The 21,004-nt window shown below is 36.5% G+C and overlaps 2 protein-coding genes across 3 annotated transcripts in view; one reads left to right on the forward strand and one right to left on the reverse strand.

Annotated features, from left to right (window-relative positions):
- LOC139974141 (intraflagellar transport protein 172 homolog) overlaps nucleotides 1-15,461 on the forward strand; it is a 39,154-nt gene extending 23,693 nt beyond the window's left edge. Inside the window, exons 26-39 of the mRNA XM_071981077.1 lie at nucleotides 74-232; nucleotides 1,697-1,877; nucleotides 2,333-2,442; nucleotides 3,497-3,632; nucleotides 4,074-4,172; nucleotides 5,873-6,046; nucleotides 6,572-6,775; nucleotides 7,730-7,840; nucleotides 10,038-10,157; nucleotides 10,843-10,998; nucleotides 11,742-11,840; nucleotides 12,321-12,474; nucleotides 13,318-13,409; nucleotides 14,053-15,461. Coding sequence (XP_071837178.1) covers nucleotides 74-232; nucleotides 1,697-1,877; nucleotides 2,333-2,442; nucleotides 3,497-3,632; nucleotides 4,074-4,172; nucleotides 5,873-6,046; nucleotides 6,572-6,775; nucleotides 7,730-7,840; nucleotides 10,038-10,157; nucleotides 10,843-10,998; nucleotides 11,742-11,840; nucleotides 12,321-12,474; nucleotides 13,318-13,409; nucleotides 14,053-14,142 — 1,885 coding nt within the window. The 3' untranslated portion in view covers nucleotides 14,143-15,461. The remainder of the gene's footprint in view (nucleotides 1-73; nucleotides 233-1,696; nucleotides 1,878-2,332; nucleotides 2,443-3,496; nucleotides 3,633-4,073; nucleotides 4,173-5,872; nucleotides 6,047-6,571; nucleotides 6,776-7,729; nucleotides 7,841-10,037; nucleotides 10,158-10,842; nucleotides 10,999-11,741; nucleotides 11,841-12,320; nucleotides 12,475-13,317; nucleotides 13,410-14,052) is intronic.
- A 139-nt stretch (nucleotides 15,462-15,600) lies between these two features.
- On the reverse strand, nucleotides 15,601-20,772 carry LOC139974143 (uncharacterized). Of its 2 annotated transcripts, none has more exons than XM_071981082.1 (2): nucleotides 20,229-20,772; nucleotides 15,601-17,816 (listed from the first exon to the last, which is right to left on the reverse strand). In XM_071981082.1, the coding sequence occupies exon 2, from the start codon at nucleotides 17,726-17,728 to the stop codon at nucleotides 16,457-16,459; it is 1,272 nt and encodes a 423-aa protein (XP_071837183.1). In that variant the 5' UTR covers nucleotides 17,729-17,816; nucleotides 20,229-20,772; the 3' UTR covers nucleotides 15,601-16,456. The 2 variants fall into 2 exon arrangements, with proteins under 2 accessions (XP_071837183.1, XP_071837182.1); XM_071981081.1 differs by lacking the exon at nucleotides 20,229-20,772 and adding an exon at nucleotides 18,469-18,791.
- Nucleotides 20,773-21,004: the final 232 nt, after the last annotated feature.

A 21,004-nucleotide genomic window follows, 5' to 3' on the forward strand; every position in this document is an offset into this window, starting at 1 on the left:
GAATTTTATGTCATGCAATTAATTTCTGCTATCATCTGGTTCGTAATCAAATATATTTCCTTCCGTGGTTTAGCGCCTTTGACTTTGCGTTTGATTTGGCCCGTACCTCCATGAAGAACAAGATGCCCGAGATCCATCTCAAGCATGCCATGTACCTGGAGGATGAAGGCAAGTTTAAAGAGGCTGAGAGTGAATTCATCAAAGCTGGAAAACCAAAGGAAGCTGTACTCATGTAAGTCTTATAAATTTGGGTTTGAACTGCTGGTGTACACTGGCATAGATAGACAAACTTTCCCACAAACTTTATTTTATTGAATTATAGATTACATGGACTTGCCTTTTATCTTTTAGATGAATGGAAAGCCTATATATTTTTTCATATTTTTACAAGAGAACTGGCACTGTTTTGAACTACTTTTATAGAAGAAAAATAAGACAAACTTTCCCACAAACTTTATTTATTAAATTATAGATTAGATGGACTTGCCTTTTATCTTTTAGATGAATGGAAAGCCTATATATTTTTTTCATATTTTTACAAGAGAACTGGCACTGTTTTGAACTACTTTTATAGAAGAAAAATAAGACAAACTTTCCCACAAACTTTATTTATTAAATTATAGATTAGATGGACTTGCCTTTTATCTTTTAGATGAATGGAAAGCCTATATATTTTTTTCATATTTTTACAAGAGAACTGGCACTGTTTTGAACTACTTTTATAGAAGAAAAATAAGACAAACTTTCCCACAAACTTTATTTATTAAATTATAGATTAGATGGACTTGCCTTTTATCTTTTAGATGAATGGAAAGCCTATATATTTTTTTCATATTTTTACAAGAGAACTGGCACTGTTTTGAACTACTTTTATAGAAGAAAAATAAGACAAACTTTCCCACAAACTTTATTTATTAAATTATAGATTAGATGGACTTGCCTTTTATCTTTTAGATGAATGGAAAGCCTATATATTTTTTTCATATTTTTACAAGAGAACTGGCACTGTTTTGAACTACTTTTATAGAAGAAAAATAAGACAAACTTTCCCACAAACTTTATTTATTAAATTATAGATTAGATGGACTTGCCTTTTATCTTTTAGATGAATGGAAAGCCTATATATTTTTTTCATATTTTTACAAGAGAACTGGCACTGTTTTGAACTACTTTTATAGAAGAAAAATAAGACAAACTTTCCCACAAACTTTATTTATTAAATTATAGATTAGATGGACTTGCCTTTTATCTTTTAGATGAATGGAAAGCCTATATATTTTTTTCATATTTTTACAAGAGAACTGGCACTGTTTTGAACTACTTTTATAGAAGAAAAATAAGACAAACTTTCCCACAAACTTTATTTATTAAATTATAGATTAGATGGACTTGCCTTTTATCTTTTAGATGAATGGAAAGCCTATATATTTTTTTCATATTTTTACAAGAGAACTGGCACTGTTTTGAACTACTTTTATAGAAGAAAAATAAGACAAACTTTCCCACAAACTTTATTTATTAAATTATAGATTAGATGGACTTGCCTTTTATCTTTTAGATGAATGGAAAGCCTATATATATTTTTCATATTTTACAAGAGAACTGGCACTGTTTTGAACTACTTTTATAGAAGAAAAATGATCTGAGAGATGTTTTTTTGGATTCAATTTATTTTATATATGTCATTTTATCTAAGGTACGTTCACAATCAAGACTGGGACTCCGCTCAGAGAGTGGCCGAGTCTTTCGACGCAGACAGCGTGTCGGATGTCTTGGTCGGTCAGGCCAGGAGTGCCTTTGAACAGAAAGAATTCCAGAAAGCAGAGTCCTACCTTCTGCGAGCACAGAGACCTGAATTAGCCATTAAACTCTACAAGGTTTGTGGTCATTGCATTGGTTTGGGTGAACAATGTTAATATCATGCTAAAGATTGGATTTGCATTCAATTATCTTGCCTGGACGGTCTCCAAAGTTGAAGTTGTACGTACTCACTAGATTACGAGTATGAGTACGTACTCGTTAGAACAGGAATATGAGTATGGATGCACTGCAATATGCTGCGATATACCTTTACTCATCACACATAGTAACATTTCATGTGGCGTCCTTACCTTATCTCTTATACAGAATGTTGAGATGGGGAAATCTCCTTGGTATGAGTACAAGGTTCTAGGCATGAAGTTGATTACTGAATTTTGTGCTAGTTCCTATTAATATGAGTAAGGACACAAATCTAAAAGTAAGGACTAACTGCAGTCTGCTGCGATACACTATCATTGACTTCACGGAATAATATCTGACGTGGTATCTCATTCTCTTCTGTCTTATTCAGAATGCTGAGATGTGGCAGGATGCTCTGAGAGTTTGTAAGGAGTACATCCCTCATAAACTACAGTCACTACAAGATGAATATGACAGGGAGGTCCTCGACAAAGGCACAAAGTTAGTATCTGCCCCCCCCCCTCCCTCACTCCCTCAACCAACCCCATTTTCATATTCAATTTAAGCTTCCAGTGATGGTCAGAGGAGTCCTCTGTGGATGTGGTAGTTTTGAAAGTTTGTAATTTTCATTACAGTTATTTCTATGCTTTGTAACATCTGCATTGCTCTGCTGTTGGAAGTGAGTGCTTTCACCTCCTAGTATATTTGAAGAGGTGGGCAGGTGATACTAGAGTACATTCCTGTTTTTTAGATAGGTGGTCTTATGCTGGAGGTCAAAAGGTAAAAAAAAAAACCCAGTAAAAAGGGTGTCAGCATAAATTTCGAAATGATAATGAATTGGATCTGTGTTCATAATAATTCTTTTTCACAAACACACAAGAAAGGCTTGATATTTAGCCAGTGTTCTTCCAAGAACTTTATGAATGAAGTTTATAAGGAGCTAATGGATGGTCGTGTTATCCTTGGGTTTCTAAACAAAACTGAAACAAAAGATCTCCATTTGTAACTGGTGAATCGATTGGTTCATCCTGTCCTCTAAGTACCAACGTGTGTTAAAAATTTCTCCTTCTGAAGTAATACCTTAGTAGGACTAAGTGTCTGGCATCGAGAAACCGTGGATTGTGATAACAGTCACATGATTCAACATAACTCTCGCTACAATAAGCTACTTCAAAAGGATTGTCTGGTAGCCCTAAGATTTTACCTTAAAAAACGATAAATAGTTTATTTATAATAGGCAATCTTCTGTGCGTGTACACACGAGAGTGTATTTGCTGCGGAAATAGGAGTGCTAACTACAAATCGCTCGTTTTGCCTATTTGCCTGCACTACGTTAATCACCAAATTGATGCATTCGAACAAAACGGTGCTTTTGGTGAGAAACTGTTGAATTTGAAAACCATATTTCTACAAGAAGAAAACGTCGATTGGGGACAATTTTCATGTGGTTAGAAAGAGAAAAATAATAACTACAAGGACAGTGTATCAAAATCTTCCACCAGACAATTCCTTTAAACCTGAATTTCATTTGTCTCTCTCTCTCTCGTTCACTCAGAGGAGTAGAGACTTTGATCAGTCAGGCCAAGGAATGGGAGGCATCAGGAGAGTACTCCAGAGCAGTCGATTGTTATCTCAAAGTCACCCAACGACAGACCTCAGATACGAGGGTTCTAGAACAATGCTGGTCAAAGGTCAGTCAATTGTCTTCACCGAGTGGATAGTAAATATCACCCTGTTCAACCTTCATTGATTGGGATTAAAATGTATAGAAATTTAAGAGAAGAATTTTTATAAATGCTAAGAAAGCAAATATATTATATGGTGTACAAGAGTGCAATAATTCCTTTTTGCTTTTGGGTGGTCATATGGCTTGGCTGCCTTTCATTGGGGGTGGGAGGGGTAGGGAGGGGTGGGTAGCCATCAGGCAATTGCTTGTAAACTGAGTAGTGAATATGCTAGTGAAATTAAGATGTTCCTGGTGTTTCCAGAAATGTTTTTTGCACGAATGGTGATGAGAACACATTTTCAACCATTTATTTTGCTGCATTTGAAAATACAATATTTTTCTGCTGATGGAAACATTGCAATTTGTCAACTTTCATTCTTTCTTTCTTTATTATTTAATTTTTCAGGCTGCTCAGCTGTCGATGAAGTTTTTGGATTCGTCTAAAGCAGCAGACGTAGTGCAGATAGTGGGACCTAAACTAGCAAATATTGAAAAGTACAACACCGTAAGTTTGTATTATGCTACAGTTAGTACAACACCATAAGTTTGTATTATGCTACAAAATAGTACAACACAGTAAGTTTGTATTATGCTGCAGATAATACAACACCGTAAGTTTGTATCATGCTACAAAATAGTACAACACAGTAAGTTTGTATTATGCTGAAGATAATACAACACAGTACGTAAGTTTGTATGATACTACAAAATAGTACAACACAGTAAGTTTGTATTCTGCTGCAGATAATACAACACCAAAAGTTTGTATGATGCTACAAAATAGTACAACACCATAAGTTTGTATTATGCTACAAAATAGTACAACACAGTAAGTTTGTACTATGCTAAGATTAGTACAACACCATAAGTTTGTATGATACTACAAAATAGTACAACACACTAAGTTTCTATTCTGCTGCAGATAATACAACACCAAAGTTTGTATTATGCTACAAAATAGTACAACACCATAAGTTTGTAGTATGGTACAGATTAGTACCACACAGTAAGTTTGTATTATGCTAAGATTAGTACAACACCATAATTTTGTATTCTGCTTCAGATAATACAACACCGTAAGTTTGTATTATGCTACAAAATAGTACAACACAGTAAGTTTGTATTATGCTAAGATTAGTACAACACCATAAGTTTGTATTCTGCTGCAGATAATACAACACCGTAAGTTTGTATTATGCTACAAAATAGTACAACACAGTAAGTTTGTATTGTGCTAAGATTAGTACAACACCATAAGTTTGTATTCTGCTGCAGATAATACAACACCGTAAGTTTGTATTATGCTACAAAATAGTACAACACAGTAAGTTTGTATTGTGCTAAGATTAGTACAACACCATAAGTTTGTATTCTGCTGCAGATAATACAACACCATAAGTTTGTATTATGCTACAAAATAGTACAACACAGTAAGTTTGTATTATGCTGCAGATAATACAACATCGTAAGTTTGTATTATGCTACAGTATCCTGTAAGGTTGTGAATCAACCTGTACATTCTTCACTATACATCCAGTGTACATCTCAGAAATAATAAACAGATACCCTGGAGTATTGCTTCATAATGGAAACGGATAACATAAACAATGTATAGAGCTTAATTTTGTAGGCTTGACTCTGAAATAACAAGCAGGTACTTGTATTTGTTTATTCTAAACTTGAAATGTGGTTTTCAGAATGAAAGTCAAGGTTCAAAGTGTGATACTTCTTCAATTTAATGCAGTCTTTAATTAATTAACTAAATAATTAATACAGTGGGAATAAAAAATTTTCAACGTTGATTTGGCCATATAACTTCACCAGTTTTTAGCACAGAGAAATAAACTTTTCTCAAAGTCCTTCAGCCATACTGGTCTCACACTAAGATTGATGCTTTTAATTTCAAATCTTGTATCATTTTCATGTAGATGCTCTTGAATAACGTTGTTGTCCCCACAAAATTGAGTTGGAACTCATAAACTTTGACCGCTTCGTCAGACTGCACCTTATCCTACTTTCTTCAGATCAAATATCGTAACCCACAAGTGAAACATATCCAGCTGCTTACAACCTATAAAATGCAGTACCTCCAAGATTTTGCTGTGCAACTTTATACCTGTTATTAAACATTGTAGCAAGAAACTTGCTCACCCACATGTTCACAATTTTAATATTGTCAATAATCTGCTGTCACGTTTCATTCAGGCCGCAGAGCTGTACCTCGGTACGGATCTGATCAAGGAAGCCATCGATGTGTTAATGGCCGGAGGAGAGTGGAACAAGGCTAAGAAGGTAGCCAAGGAACTGGAACCGCGGTATGAACGTTACGTGGACGAAAAGTACAAGGAACATCTGAAGAACGAAGGCAAAGCTGAGTCTGTGAGTAAACGTTATCATTGTCATGTATTTTATGTTGTGTAGTTAAATGTGACCTATTGTATGTTCTGGTTATAATGTACTGTTTTGGAATGCTATTGACTTGTGATCTAAGGATTACAGGTTCTAGCCCTGGCCAGATCATTGCATTGTGTCCTTGGGCAAGGCACTTTATCTCCATTGCCTCTCTTCACCCAGGTGTATAAATGGGGACTTGCGAGGTGACTTGTAAATATAGTTGCGTGCGCCGGTTTGTGGCTGCACCCTATGGGAAGTCCCCCAGGGGACACGTGGCTGTGATGCACTGTGGTGCCCCAGGAGAGATTGTTTGAATTGTGCACACTTTGGTGTGTAGGTGTGACAAGTTACCAATGACCAGGGTTAAGTACAGCATGGCGAGACTTTATTGTAAGTTGCGCTATATAAGAACTGAGAATTATTATTATTATTAATAGAAAACTCTAGAAATGATCTACAATTATGAGGAAAATTTTGAAAGGCATTCATTTAACTTTCATTTTTTATCAGCTGGTGGGGGTGGACGTCATCGCCGCCCTGGACATGTACGTCGAAAGAGGTGAATGGGAGAAGTGCATCGAAACCGCCGAGAAGCAGGGACACAAGGTCCTACATAAATATGTAGCCTTGTACGCCAGCCACTTGATTAAAGAACACAAAGTACCCAAGGCATTGGAGTTATATGTCGCTCACGGTGCCCCTCCTAATCCTCAGGTGAGAACTTGTCTATATATTCGTATTGTCAGATGTGAATCTCAGATATGTACTTTGTTAATCTGGGTTAGACATATATACAGCTCCTATTCCACATCCCCAGTTCTTAATACTAAAAGTGATTCTAAATGTGTTCACTTACCTGGGCCAAGCTATAGCAACCCTTCCACCCTTTTCTACCCTCAAAGTATGCTTGTATCTTTATCACCTCCCCATCCCTTTTAAATATTACCCTCTCTTCTTAGCCTTATTCTCTTACCCCTCTAATAGTATCTCACCCCTTTCTTCCTGCCGTTAGTCTCATTATGATGTCCTATAGTTTGTTACCCTTATCTCTTACCCTAATCCTACCCCTTCTTCATACCTTCACCCTGCTCATAAATCCAGTTCTAATATTATCTCACCTCTTTCTCTGAGGTTAGTCTCATTCCGATGTCCTATAGTTTGTTACCCTCTGTTATCCTCTTCATAACTTCCCTTAACCATCGCCCTGCTCATAAATCCAGTTCTAATTTTATCTCACCCCTTTCTCCGAGGTTAATCTCATTCCGATATCCTATAGTCTGTTACCATTAATCCTAATCTCTTACCCTAATCCTACCCCTTCTAATATTCTCCCACTGTTATCCTCTTCATAACTTCCCTTCACCATTACGCTGCTCAGAAATCCAGTTCTAATTTTGTCTTACCCATTTACTGAACTTCATTCCATATTCTCCTCCAAATTATAATAATACACGAACCAATGAAATGATCTGTCTAATAATAAGAAATATCAAAGATTTTCAAATTTTCTTCACATTAATTATGGATCAACTTATATACAGTACTGATATCTCGAGACTGAATCATTTTTTAATGTTGTTATCTTTTACCAAAAATTTAATCAAATTAGTTTATGAAGGCTTGCACTACATCAACAAATTCCTCAATTTCTTCTTAACTCGTACATAGAATTTCAACATTTACAAGAGGCTGGTTTCAGACATGCTGGCTGCAGAGAACACCGATTCTGCAGATGCTTACAAGATGTGGGCGGACCTTAGAGACGTTTTACTCAACTTGGTAGGTGATTTCTGTTAATTATCAAGATTTTTTGGGGTAATGTTTATGTCAAGTCTGCCAGCTGTTGGAACATTGATGAAATTTGAAAGTTTGGTGGTGTGTACATGATTCTTTTCATTAATTTGGTTGGTTTGATCATGTATTACCTGGATGGAGAGAAAATTAAACTTCTGAGCGAGCCACAGTGACATTTTAGATTCACTTCGCAGACGGCAACAGTCAAGGAAGTACCTACTACCATAACCAAAATGGAAGTACTATATTATATGGGAAATAAAATAATTTTTTTTTTTGGGTATGGAAATATCCTGACAAGCTGTATATATATTGGCGTAAAAATTAACTTAAATTAAATGAGGCAAGCAATTGCGAGATCGAACTAGCTCCATGAGTTTCGGTTTCCACATCCTCTTGTTGATATTGAAGCTGTCACTTTTGAATGCAATGTGCTATGTTTTGTTTAGGCTCCTAGCCCCTAACGCTCCCTTGCATATAAATATGGTAATATTGATCCCTTGCATATAAATATGGTCATATTGATCCCTTACATATAAATATGGTATTATTGATCCCTTGTATATAAATATGGTATTATTGATCCCATGCACATAAATATGGTATTATTGATCCCTTGTATATAAATATGGTCATATTGATCCCTTACATATAAATATGGTAATATTGATCCCTTGCATATAAATATGGTCATATTGATCCCTTACATATAAATATGGTAATATTGATCCCTTGCATATAAATATGGTCATATTGATCCCTTACATATAAATATGGTATTATTGATCCCTTGTATATAAATATGGTCATATAGATCCCTTACATATAAATATGGTAATATTAATCCCTTGCATATAAATATGGTCATATTGATCCCTTGCATATAAATTTGGTATTATTGATCCCTTGTATATAAATATGGTTATATTGATCCCTTACATATATATAGTAATATTGATCCCTTGCATATAAATATATTTATCTTTTGCATATAAATATGGTATTATTGATCCCTTGTAAATAAATATGGTATTATTGATCCCTTACATATAAATATAGTAATATTGATCCCTCGCATATATATTGATCTTTTGTATATAAATATGGTATTATTGATCCCTTGTATATAAATATGGTTATATTGATCCCTTTCATTTAAAAATGGTAATATTGATCCCTTGCATATAAATATAGTAATATTGATCCCTTGCATATAAATATATTTATCTTTTGCATATAAATATGGTATTATTGATCCCTTGTGAATAAATATGGAAATATTGATCCCTTACATATAAATATAGTAATATTGATCGCTTGCATATACATATAATGATCTTTTGTATATAAATATGGTATTATTGATCCCTTGCATATAAATATGGTATCATTGATCCCTTATATATAAATATAGTAATATTAATCCATTACACATAAATATGGTATTATTGATCCCTTGCATATAAATATGGTAATATTGATCCCTTGCATATAAATATGGTATTATTGATCCCTTGAATATAAATATGGTAATATTGATCCCTTGCACATAAATATGGTAATATTGATCCCTTGCATATAAATATGGTATTATTGATCCCTTGCATATAAATATGGTATTATTGATCCCTTGAATATAAATATGGTATTATTGATCCCTTGCACATAAATATGGTCATATTGATCCCTTGCATATAAATATGGTATTATTGATCCCTTACATATATATGGTATTATTGATCCCTTGCATATAAATATGGTATTATAGATCTCTTGCATATAAATATGGTATTATTGATCCCTTGCATATAAATGTGATAATATTGATCCCTTGCATATAAATATGGAATTATTGATCCCTTGCATATAACTATATGGTATTATTGATCCCTTGCATATAAATATTGTAAAATTGATCCCTTGCATATAAATATGGTATTATTAATCCCTTGCATATAAATATGGATATATTGATCCCTTGCATATAAATATGGTATTATTGATCCCTTGCATATAAATATGGATATATTGATCCCTTGCATATAAATATGGTAATATTGGTCCCTCGCATACAAACATGGTAAAATTCCCCATAATATTCCCCATACGTGTCACACAATCTCATGTAAACGCCATTGAACAGTTTATATAGTTACGCCCTTCGTCTCGTTCTTTCTAACAGTGTGATAATCTGGCCAAGGCATCTGGTGTTGATTCTGCTCAGAGGGAAGAGTTTGACAGTATGCTGATGATATCACATTACTATGCTACCAGGAGTGCTTGCATGGGACAAGAGAGCCTGGTATTCATATCCTTTCATTTTATCTGTTTTCCATTTTCATAATTACTCCAGTAACTAAAAAATTTCATTACTTACCTGCAAATCTTATTTATATGAATTGTCATTTATTATATTAAACCTTAAATAGGCAAAATATCCTTTGACAAAGTTCTAAATGGTGGTGGCATTGGTTTTGAAATGTTGTCATATTTTCTTAATTTTTTTCTTAATACACCTGTTGTTGCATAATGGATCAATCGAACAGTGTAGGTAGTGCTCAAGTGTATTTGCTTTATTGCTACATGACAATTACATTGTTTATTTTTGCAATGGTTACATCGTTACATGAGACATGGGAGTTTTCCTGTGATGTTGCAGACACAACCACCTGCTATAATTCATACCAAAAATACCAAAAAATCATACCATCTTAGTAGAAACAAGTACAGTATAAATATAAATCATGTTGATAATTAAGTTCATTTGAATCATTGACGAAACATATCATGATATATCGAATCTAAAGATTTTCAAAACTTATCATCATTTATTTCTTCTTTTTAATCGTGATTTTAATCAATTATTCTCAAGTACCTTCTCAAGGTCCTTCTCTTCAGGAAGGGAAATTTTACTTTCTGACATCCTGTTTATATAAGTCTGTAAACAGTTTGAAGAAATACAATTTTCTATTTTCAAATCTTTTCAGGAATCTCTTGTGGCTAAGCTGTCCATATCCCTGTTACGTCACACTGATATCGTACCGGCTGACAAAGCCTTCTATGAAGCAGGTTACCAGGCCAGATCTCAAGGGAAGCTAAATATGGCCTTTGTATTCCTTAACAGATTTCTGGACCTGACAGAGGTAAAAAAAAATATATATTGATAATTTTGCTGCATCATTTTTGTTGAAGAAGATGCATTTAATTTCATTAATAATGAGAGAATTGGGGGTGGGGGGATGGGTAGGGGTGGGAGGAAAATACAGAAGTATTAAAAAATAATCTCTTAAACATGAAAATTTGCAACAGGTTTGCCTACATTGTGATGAACTGAAATACTAGCTTCTAGTAATAAATAACAGAATTTTGACCAATCACACCTTTGTAAAGTCAAGTCAAGCCATTTGTCAGTATATTCCAATAATCCTCCTGAATTTTCCTGAATAATGTTCTCGACAGTGAGTTTGTTCACGGCATTACTGTAATAGGCCATGGTGATTCAAGGAATAACTCGCTTCCAAAAATTGAACTATAAATATTAATCTGGATTTTGACAAGCTTTTGTTTAGCTACTGAGTGTTTTCAGGTTTTGCTCAGTAAGCTGACACCAGGTGCATAGATGGAGAGGATAGAGTGGGGGATGGGTGGGGGGTGGGGGTGGTAATAGGTGGAGGCAGGAACAGGGTTCTTGCTGTCTATTCTGTCAACAATGATGTAACATTGTCTTTGGTACATTAGGTAGTTTCATTACTGTATGTATCAGTGTTATCATTGTAAAAACCAGTGAAAAACAGGTAAGTAAGGTGTCAGCCATCCAGCTCTCCTCAAGGTCATTTCGACAGCAAATATCAAAATGTTTTTTATTCTTATGCTCCGCTCTTCACAGGCTATTGAAGAGGGCAGTCTTGATATGTTAGATCACAGCGACTTTCAGGACACGGATATTCCGTTTGAAGTACCCTTACCAGAGAAACAACATGTACCTGTAAGTAACCCCCTACCTCTCACCCTACCCCTCACCTTCACCATACCCCTCACCATACCTCCTCTCTCAACCTTCCACTATGTTGCTTCCCTTCCCCACAGCCACATATGAAAAGTGAAACGTTTCAACTTTTGAAGTTGTTTAATTTAGCATCCCTTTTCATGAACGTTTTCAATCTTTCAGTTGACTTGCGAACACTATTTACATTACCATGGGATAAGAAAATATGTGAAAGTTTAAGCTAAATTTATTTCCAACATTCTAATGAGAGAGAAAAGTTTGGCAACATGATATTAGTTATGGAAAATCTCATAAAATTCCTTTTGTTTGCAAAGATTGAATATTTCTTTTAATAATAAAAATTGGCAACAAAGTTGTTCTCTGTTTGATATGATGAATTCTTATATCTCAATCAATATTTATGTTTAATCTATTTTAAATTCTAATATCTTCAAATTTTTTTTTTGATCAATTCAAAAGGATGAGAAGAAAGAAGAGGTGAAGGAATGGGTCCTGTCAGTGTCCATGGATCAGAAGGTGGAGCAGGTGTTAGACTTGGACGAGAGGGGTGTGTACGTGGCCTCACTCATTGCCAGTAACACCGGCATGCAGTCACTACCCTGTGTTATATCAGGTATGTAGCCATCCTCTCATAGAGGATTTAACAGATTTCTCATGTATGTACCCCTTTTCTTGGGACGGGGGTTGTGTGAGGGAGGGGAGGAAGAAGGTAGATTTTAAAAGTGCAATAGACTGACTGTTCAAAACTTAACATCAAACAATTAAGGGATAACAGTTTTTGCTTTCAATTCATAATTCCAAACTCTGATGTTGGAAAAGATGATAGGTGTTCATGGGAAGATGGGTAGCTCGTCTCAGTCAATTTCAAACAGCAGGATTAGTTTTGTATCATTGTTTCTAACAATTTTGTATCAATGTATCTAACACAAGGAGTGTTAGCTCAGTGGTTAATGCCGGTGCCTTTCAATCATAAGGTCCCGAGTTCGAGTCACTCCAAGATTAATGTATGTCGTCCAGTTACAGAGTTGTTGACAATTCATAATCATGGACGTTATATATGAATCTTAGAGACTGCCTTCGGTCAGCTTGTGGCTTTGATAAGCCAGTGGTGGCTTCTTCGCGAGTTCCTGCTTGCAGGAGGACCTAAAATACATACATACATACTTGTGTTACACTAGTTAAAAGCATGCTCAGCCATATTGCTATGCTGTACTTTCATGTCACACTTCAAAGCACTCATACTAACAGTACATGCAGTATGAATATCCTGTTTCTATTGGATATAAAGGAACTGTTTGTACTGTCAGTACGAATGCTTTGAAGCATGCTGTGAGAGACAGTATAGAGTGGTATTAGCATTGCAAAATTGTCCCTTCTGGCTGTCCTTAGAATTGGTATTCAAATGAAATTTTCATCTTATAAATATTCATGTCAAGAATTTCCATTTTGTGTTCAGGTTATCCTGTGTTGAGAAACAAGTTGGAATTCAAGAAGAAGGACAAACTGGCCAATAAAGATGACTGGAATAAATTCCTAATGGCAACAAAGGTTTGTTGATGTCATTTTTGTATGTTGATGTCTATGTTGATGTTGATGTCATTTTTGTATGTTGATTTGATACAAAATAAGTGCAAACCAGCGCTGCATTCAATGTCCAAAGATGGCTATTCATGATTCATATTTCTGTAGCAAAGAGGGTCTGAAGGGGGCCGGTTTGAGTTGTAGGGGGGGGGGGCAGGGCAGTCGGAGGTGGAGGATTTGGCATAATAAAAGACATGTTTTAGTGCTATCATTAGACATTCCAAATACAATTTTCAATATTTGCACACTCCTGTAGAGTGTGATTTCTTATTGTTCAATAGGTTTGTATTTCATCCATTACTTGCGAGAGATCGTAAATTTTGGGGAAAGTAGTACCTCATTCAGATAGTGTTATTTGTTGGCTACCAATCAGCACCAAATGGAGATCATTTTAGGCCATCAGAATAGGAATAGGGAATGCATAGTCAAAATATAAAGGTATTCCATATTGAGTTTTTTTCCAGATTGTTTAGTTAATCCATTCTCTCTATTGTTTAATGTATTTTGGTCTGTCTGTCCGTCCGTCCATCTGTCCATTTAGCTACTTGTAGTCATCATTTTCATGCCTCATCCTGTCAAGGTCATTTTGTTTTTATTTTTGTTCTGTTAGATGTCTCACAGCACAGAGTGCCAGGATGTCCTTAAGTTTGTAAGCCAGTGGTGTGGAGGGACTCCAAGCCCCTCTTACACCTTCCAGTAAAAGATGCCAACTTCAACCAACATCTTTAGACATTTTCTTGACAGCAGAAGATATACTTGTGACAACTAGGTTTTGTAGCGTCTTTAGCCAAATTCTTCAGCAATGCGTACCTCCATTTCTTGTGTTGCAGGAATTGGACGTAGGTATTCAGACTAAAATTGAGTATGAAACTTAAAAGGGTCGTCCTTGATGGTTTGCTTGAAAGTTAATTCATTTTGCTATATTTGTAATCGATGTTATGGCTGTTAACAAACAAGAAAGCAGAAATATTGAGTTTTAATTTAATATTTCCTAAGTAATAAGACATTTGATATGAAATGGAAGAAAAAAAATCACCTTGGGTTTGTAGCTTGGATAATTCCAAAAACTTTGAAAAAAGTTTTGGATTTGTCCCAGAAACTTTCATTAATCATGCTTTAATCCACCATTTTGCGGTTTTGGAATAGCATAAAATTTGTCATTTATGTGCAACCGTAATGGTGAATATTGTATCGTGACCTTTGACCTGCAAGGATAAACTCAGAGTGTGACTTCCTGTGGCGATAAAAAGACAGGTGGAATGTCTGCTTATATTGACCTCACAGGAAGTACTTGAAGTGTGAAGTTTCAGTCGTGTAGAAATCTTTGCGATAGAACAGAAAATTTGACTTTTTGAATAAAAGGCTCATCCAAGTTAAAAGAACAGTTGTTCTTGAATTGATGGCAACATTCTTGAGTACATTTAATAGGTCAAGTCCAACAGTGGGAGGTAATAATTAATAACTTCCCTCCTTGGAAGGGAAAAATGGTTGTGTCCAGGAACGAAAGTCTTTTTTTATAAATCATATCTTTCATGCTTTAACCATTATTGAATATGTACTACATGAGACTGACACCCTAGTAAAGAAATGATTGGAAATAAATTCCCCCAAATGGTAAGCTTAAGTGGATCAGTAGGTACAGTTCAATATTTGAGGATACCTTGATTTTCAAGAAAAGATAGATGTATCAGTGAGATAAAGTGAATAATGGAATGTGGGAATTTCACATCTTAAATCTGCTTTAAAAATTGTCAGTTTTCTTTTGACAGAAAGGAAAGAAAATTCCAACACAATGGATCGCTTTCAGTCGATAAATGTTACAATTTCTTTTTATTGATTCTCTTTAAATTATAGCTAAAAGTGATGTGAAAAAAGTAGATTTGTCTATTCAAGATATATATATATAAGTGATATAATGAATTGTTAATTTGTAACCCAACACTGAAACACCTTGACTTTTAATTCATTTACTTGAATGTTAAATGTAGTTTGTAGTCTTATTAAATATTGCATTCTTGACATGTTTAGGTGTCTTTGTCATAATTTTGTTGCTTAGATGTCTTAAGCTGGTCCCTGGGGTTATGGGGGCCAGAGAGATGGGGGCTAGATGAAGGCAACCCTCATTGAAAGGAGACACAAACCTAACATTTCATTCTAAGCTTATCTGACAGATCTTTGTGAATAACAATAAGATAATTCTCACTGCATTTGGGAGATACTTTAGTTTAAAAGTGGTCTCTAAGAGCTGTCACTTTGCAAATCTGTGTCACTGGGATCCAAACCTTTTACTTTTCTTTGGAATTTTCTTTCCCTATTTCCACAGTAAAATGTTGACAGTGTTGCCATAGAAATTAATGCAACCATTATGTCACGTTAAGAGGTTCAGTATTTCAGAATTCAGCATTGGCGAAAATCATCTCAATTACAAGAAAATAAACATTTTAATAACAATGAAGTGGATGTGGCCTGATGATGCCACACTTTGACCTGATGATGTCATACTTTGGCCTGATGATGTCATACTTTGACCTGATGATGTCATACTATGCCCTAATGATGTCATACTTTGGCCTGATGATGTCATACTTTGGCCTGATGATGTCATACTTTGACCTGATGATGTCATACTTTGGCCTGATGATGTCATACTTTGGCCTGATGATGTCATACTTTGGCCTGATGTCATACTTTGGCCTGATGATGTCATACTTTGACTTGATCAAGTCTTACAGCCTTGTGTATGAAGGAATAAACACTGTGATATCTCCCACATGGAATTAGATTTCCATCACTCTTTTGGGGGCGCTGTTCATTATAGCTATCTCATTCACATAGACCAGTAGTGATGGTTAGGTTTCTATCTCCTTTAAGGGCATTTGCTCCCAGTCTACGGCAGCAGCCAGTGAAGAACACTACACAAAGAGTTTTACTAGTGATAACCCAGTTTATACAACTCGATGCTAATATTGTGTAATACAGTATACAGTTTGAGAAGTAAAATTCTCTTAAGGCGTTCATAAAAAGTTATTGGCACCTCGAATGACACCATCAAAGTTCTTTTCATGCGGATTGCTTCCACGTGGCCTTTGGGAGAGTATAGAAGGCACATGGGGGTGTCTGGATAATGAAAGGGGTGCGCTCGCTGGGTTTGGTAGATGCCCGCGGTTGGTAGGATGGGAGTGTATAGAGTCCATGCTCTTAATGAGATGGGAGTGTATCTTTCCTAACTTGTACCCATTGAACGGGCCAGAGCGTTCCCCCCAAAAGTTTGTCGGGTGAGATTGTTGAACATGGCCGACGGGGCTGTTATGTCTTTGGAAGATGTTTAATTCTGCTCCAGAATTTGCATTCAAAATTTCCAGTTTTCGCATAAACGGGTCCGCACCATTTCCATCGTCTTCCCGGATCTCGGTTTGGAAAAATCGCTTCCCTTGATAGTTTGGTGTACGAGCCTCTTGATGATGAGTACGGGGACAGTTGCCATGGTGATCCATGTAGCGAAGACAACGACAAGTTTCACTTTTTGTCCTCTTCGGCGTTTTATGTGAGTTTCCATGGACTGATTGTAAGTTGGTTACAGGTTTCCCTGACCTTGTGTGCATATTCAATCGAGAAGCCCACACTCCAGATGTGCTTTCTAAAGTCGTTTTATCGATTGGTCGTCTTCTGTCATGTGACCAAAATATCAGAGTTTTCACCCCTGCAGGTGTAGTGGTGTTACCCTGCTCGTATCCTCCCGAAGTCAACCTCCTTGAAACATTTTCGAGATGAAGTTGCGAAAAGCATTTCGGGTGTAATCTCGTGGCATTAAGTTGTCCTCTTAATTCTGTATTTTCGCGATTTTGCCAGAATTTTAGCGAGACTTTACTAGTACTTGACAAATTGTGTATCCTTTCGGTTATTGTCACCTTCGGTACATGGAGAGAAAATTCGCTCTCAGAGTCACTTTCGGTGGGATTATTGACAATTTTCGGGAAATGCTCGATTTCCTTTTCGACCTCATCATCATCATTGCCATTTTCCAGATCTTCGGTTTCTTGTTCAAATTCTTCAATATTTTCGGAACTTTCGGAAGGAACTTTCGGAATGTCACAGACATTTAATTCCGGTCCAGGTTCCGTCTGGCTAGCTCGAGTTTGAAAAGTCAATTTTGACTCATTCGGCGTGTCATGCAAGGTTGATGTCTCTTCAGGATGGTTGCCTGGTGACGGGATCTCTTCGTTTACGTCACGATTTCTTTCAGCCGATAAGGCGGCAACCTCAGGTAGATCGTACTCCGCTTCCATCAGTTCACTGTTCCCTAAATTCGAAGCCTCCACACGTCCTGAACTGTACGGCTTGTACTGGTAAAGTGAGTTTGCGCAGAAAGAAATACTGGAAAGAGAAAAACAAAAATGTCTTATCTTAGCCATCTAAATATGACGTGACCTTCAATATAAAGAAGTAAGAAATATCCAATGCTTGACCAGGATATTGAGTTCAGTGGAACGTCCTGTTATTCAAAAAAAAAATTAATTGATTGCCAACCGGCATAACGTATAAGCTCACAGCTATTCAGAAGTTTCTCTTCATACAAACTAAAAACTATTCTCAATTTAGATTCTTTACATTGACAGGCGTTCGCTGAAACATATTTACATTGTCCCAAGTAAATACAATGAAACCAGTCATGTTTCTTTCTTTTTCGTTTTGTCTTCTATTTTTTTTTTCTTGAGAATATGACAAATATGGTTAATTGTCTCTGAAAACAACTCATTTCTCAGCAATTTCACATGCGATTTCCGTTTGTGACGGTCGGGCGTATACTGCAGTTCAACACGGTATTTAGGAACAATATTTAATTTACCATACACTCACAAAGAACTGTTAAAGATTGGACAAAGCGTCACCATTGCCGTGAGCAACTTTGCTTCATTAATAAATCCGTGGTTTCAATTTCGCATGGCTTTTCCATATAGGCTAACATGCAAATTTACTTTCCTGAGGGTTTGGTGTCACGATAAGGAGGCACAACTTGAGTACCTACGTCATCGAATGAGGCCGCCAATGGACCACCAGTGGTTATCCTCAAACAGTTTGGGCCGCGGACTGTGGTCTGGGCTAGCCGCTCACAAACGGCCCAAGCCATTGCATTAGATGGACCCTGATCATGTAATTTTACCTGTTCTGATATACCGTAGTATCTGATCTATATATTGTAGGTTGTTTGTATTGATTTTAGTAAATATTTGATACGTAATCCTGTGCTAGCGGGAGGGGTGAAGGGCCTAGTGGACTGTAGTGGCAATGAGTCGATGTCCCGAGCCTGTGGGATCAAGAGGTTGGAGACTACATATGGGGGAAAGAGTAATGTATTCTCTTACAATATACTTTTAAGGCAAAATGCAGATTTCAAAAATGGGGCCATTGTGGCCGCATAATTGTCCCTGGGGTCCCGCTATCTGGCTCTATAGAGACGTCACTGGATACAATTCGAGGCTGCGATTCATTCAAACAAAAGGAGTGACGTTAGAGGGTGCGTGGATATATATGTGAGGCTATATAAATTAGGTCTTCACACAAGGTTGTCCTAACAAATACTTTTATTGTTATGAGTGGCGTTGAAAATTGGGGTAGGCCTATACTCCTGGACACCACCCACCAGTACTCCCCTGGAAAACAGATAATCAGGAGAGTTTCTTGACTTCGTCAATTGCAATATTATTTTGAGGATAATATTCGTTTTTTTGTGTAATATATCATCACCGGGGGAACAAAACGTAAGCTACACACAAAAAGCTGTTTACAGATCTTGAAATAACACTTTCATACACTGTATTGTAGCCATCAAATCTTCACAAAGGCTTACTGTATTTTCTAACTCAAACCTGGAATTTCCCTGAGTCTCATAATAAGGTCAAAAACGGTCAGAACGTCTAGGAATTTATCTCTCTTTGTTGGTAAATAAGTTTATCAGACGACACCGTGCACCGCATTGAATTCCCAGCAATACTTTCAGGTCGTCCGACTTTTGACCCCGAGATTGATTCTAGGATACACCGTTTCCCTAGAAACGGAAATATGTGGGTTTCGGTAGTGTGTGAGGTTGTATACACCTAATAATGTATGAGGAATGTACACCGTACTACGCATGGAGCTGCTATAGTCGAGAGCATTAGTAACAGCTTGATGTTATGATGATGTGCCCCATAATTAGGTATGGGTACAATCATCAACCCCTATACGTCACGCCCCCCCCCCCGTGCACCCCAGATATACTCCATACTCACAAAAGATACTGTAAGTTTTGAGATGGGTCTGGGACTATGCTACAATGGATTTGCGCTCATACAAATAACTTACATTATGTTACAAAGTGTTTTACACATTTGAAAAGGATATAAAACAGTAGCCACAAACTATTATGGTGAGATGCAGTGAAAATTATATACATGTAACACATCGTAACCGAGACAAACATCAACATCCACAGCGTGAGTCGAGTCCCCCCTGCTTAATTGTTAGTTTAGCAAGAGTGGAAAGAGGGGGTCCGGAGGGGTGTGCGAACCTGTTCGGAAGCAGTAAGGGGCTATAAACGTAACCATCAATTATATCAAGTATTAGGCGGTAAGACAGGGGTTCCACCACCCCTTCCAGTCGCAGTCCCCCACCCCTCTTTTACAAATTCATGTCCTTACACATGATTACATCGTTGTGAGAAAAAAAACCCATTGTGAACAATTACTTAAAATCCTCATTAAATGAAATAGGCACGGCTTATACGCTCTCAAAAATGTGTGAACTTACCATATAAAGTTATAAATTGTATTTTTTTTTAAAGATATTCGCCAGCTAGTCTTCTTTAGTTAGCAACAAAGGATCGGCGATAACGTTCGCCAGTCCAGTTTCGACAACCGACAGAAAATGACCGCTCAAATTAGTTCCATTTTCCTCACCAGTATATTAATACAACCAAAACAAAGATGGCTTTTCCCCAACTCGTTGATTTATAGTGCGTGCATACGTCTTCAACTATGTTAACGGAGCAAGTATCATTATAAAAGTGATAGCACGTCCTATGCACCCCACTGTGAATGTTCCAAGTCTATTAGGTGGTGGTCTGCAGGTTCTGTATTGATCGGCCGGTAATCCTTAGAAACACCGGAATGGTGTTGTCTGGTGTTTTAGCGATCAGCTATTCTTCCTCGGATTAGAGAGAATACATTCATGACAATACATTGTCTGAAAGTTCAAAATATTATCGATTCTTATAACCGATCCCGGTTCCAAAGTGTATGGACGCGTTTTGTGAATGCTTGGTCAAGTAGAATTCTGACGCTACAATAGAACGAGGGATCTGCTGCTAGGCAATACAGCAAAAGTCAAGGTTAGCCGTATTGGACTATATGTAAAGACTGATTATGGTATTGAAAGGGTTTTCGAATAGGGTAATCAATTTACCTGGTACGTGTTAATTTGTAATCAATCAACTTCTGGCATTAGGCTAGAGGAACCTCTCATCTCCCCCCCCCCCCATCCCCTCCATGCAAAATATGAATTTTAAGTTCATATACGTACACTGT

Source organism: Apostichopus japonicus, chromosome 9 (assembly GCF_037975245.1).
Source record: "Apostichopus japonicus isolate 1M-3 chromosome 9, ASM3797524v1, whole genome shotgun sequence".
In the NCBI taxonomy this organism is placed as follows: Eukaryota; Metazoa; Echinodermata; class Holothuroidea; order Aspidochirotida; family Stichopodidae; genus Apostichopus; species Apostichopus japonicus.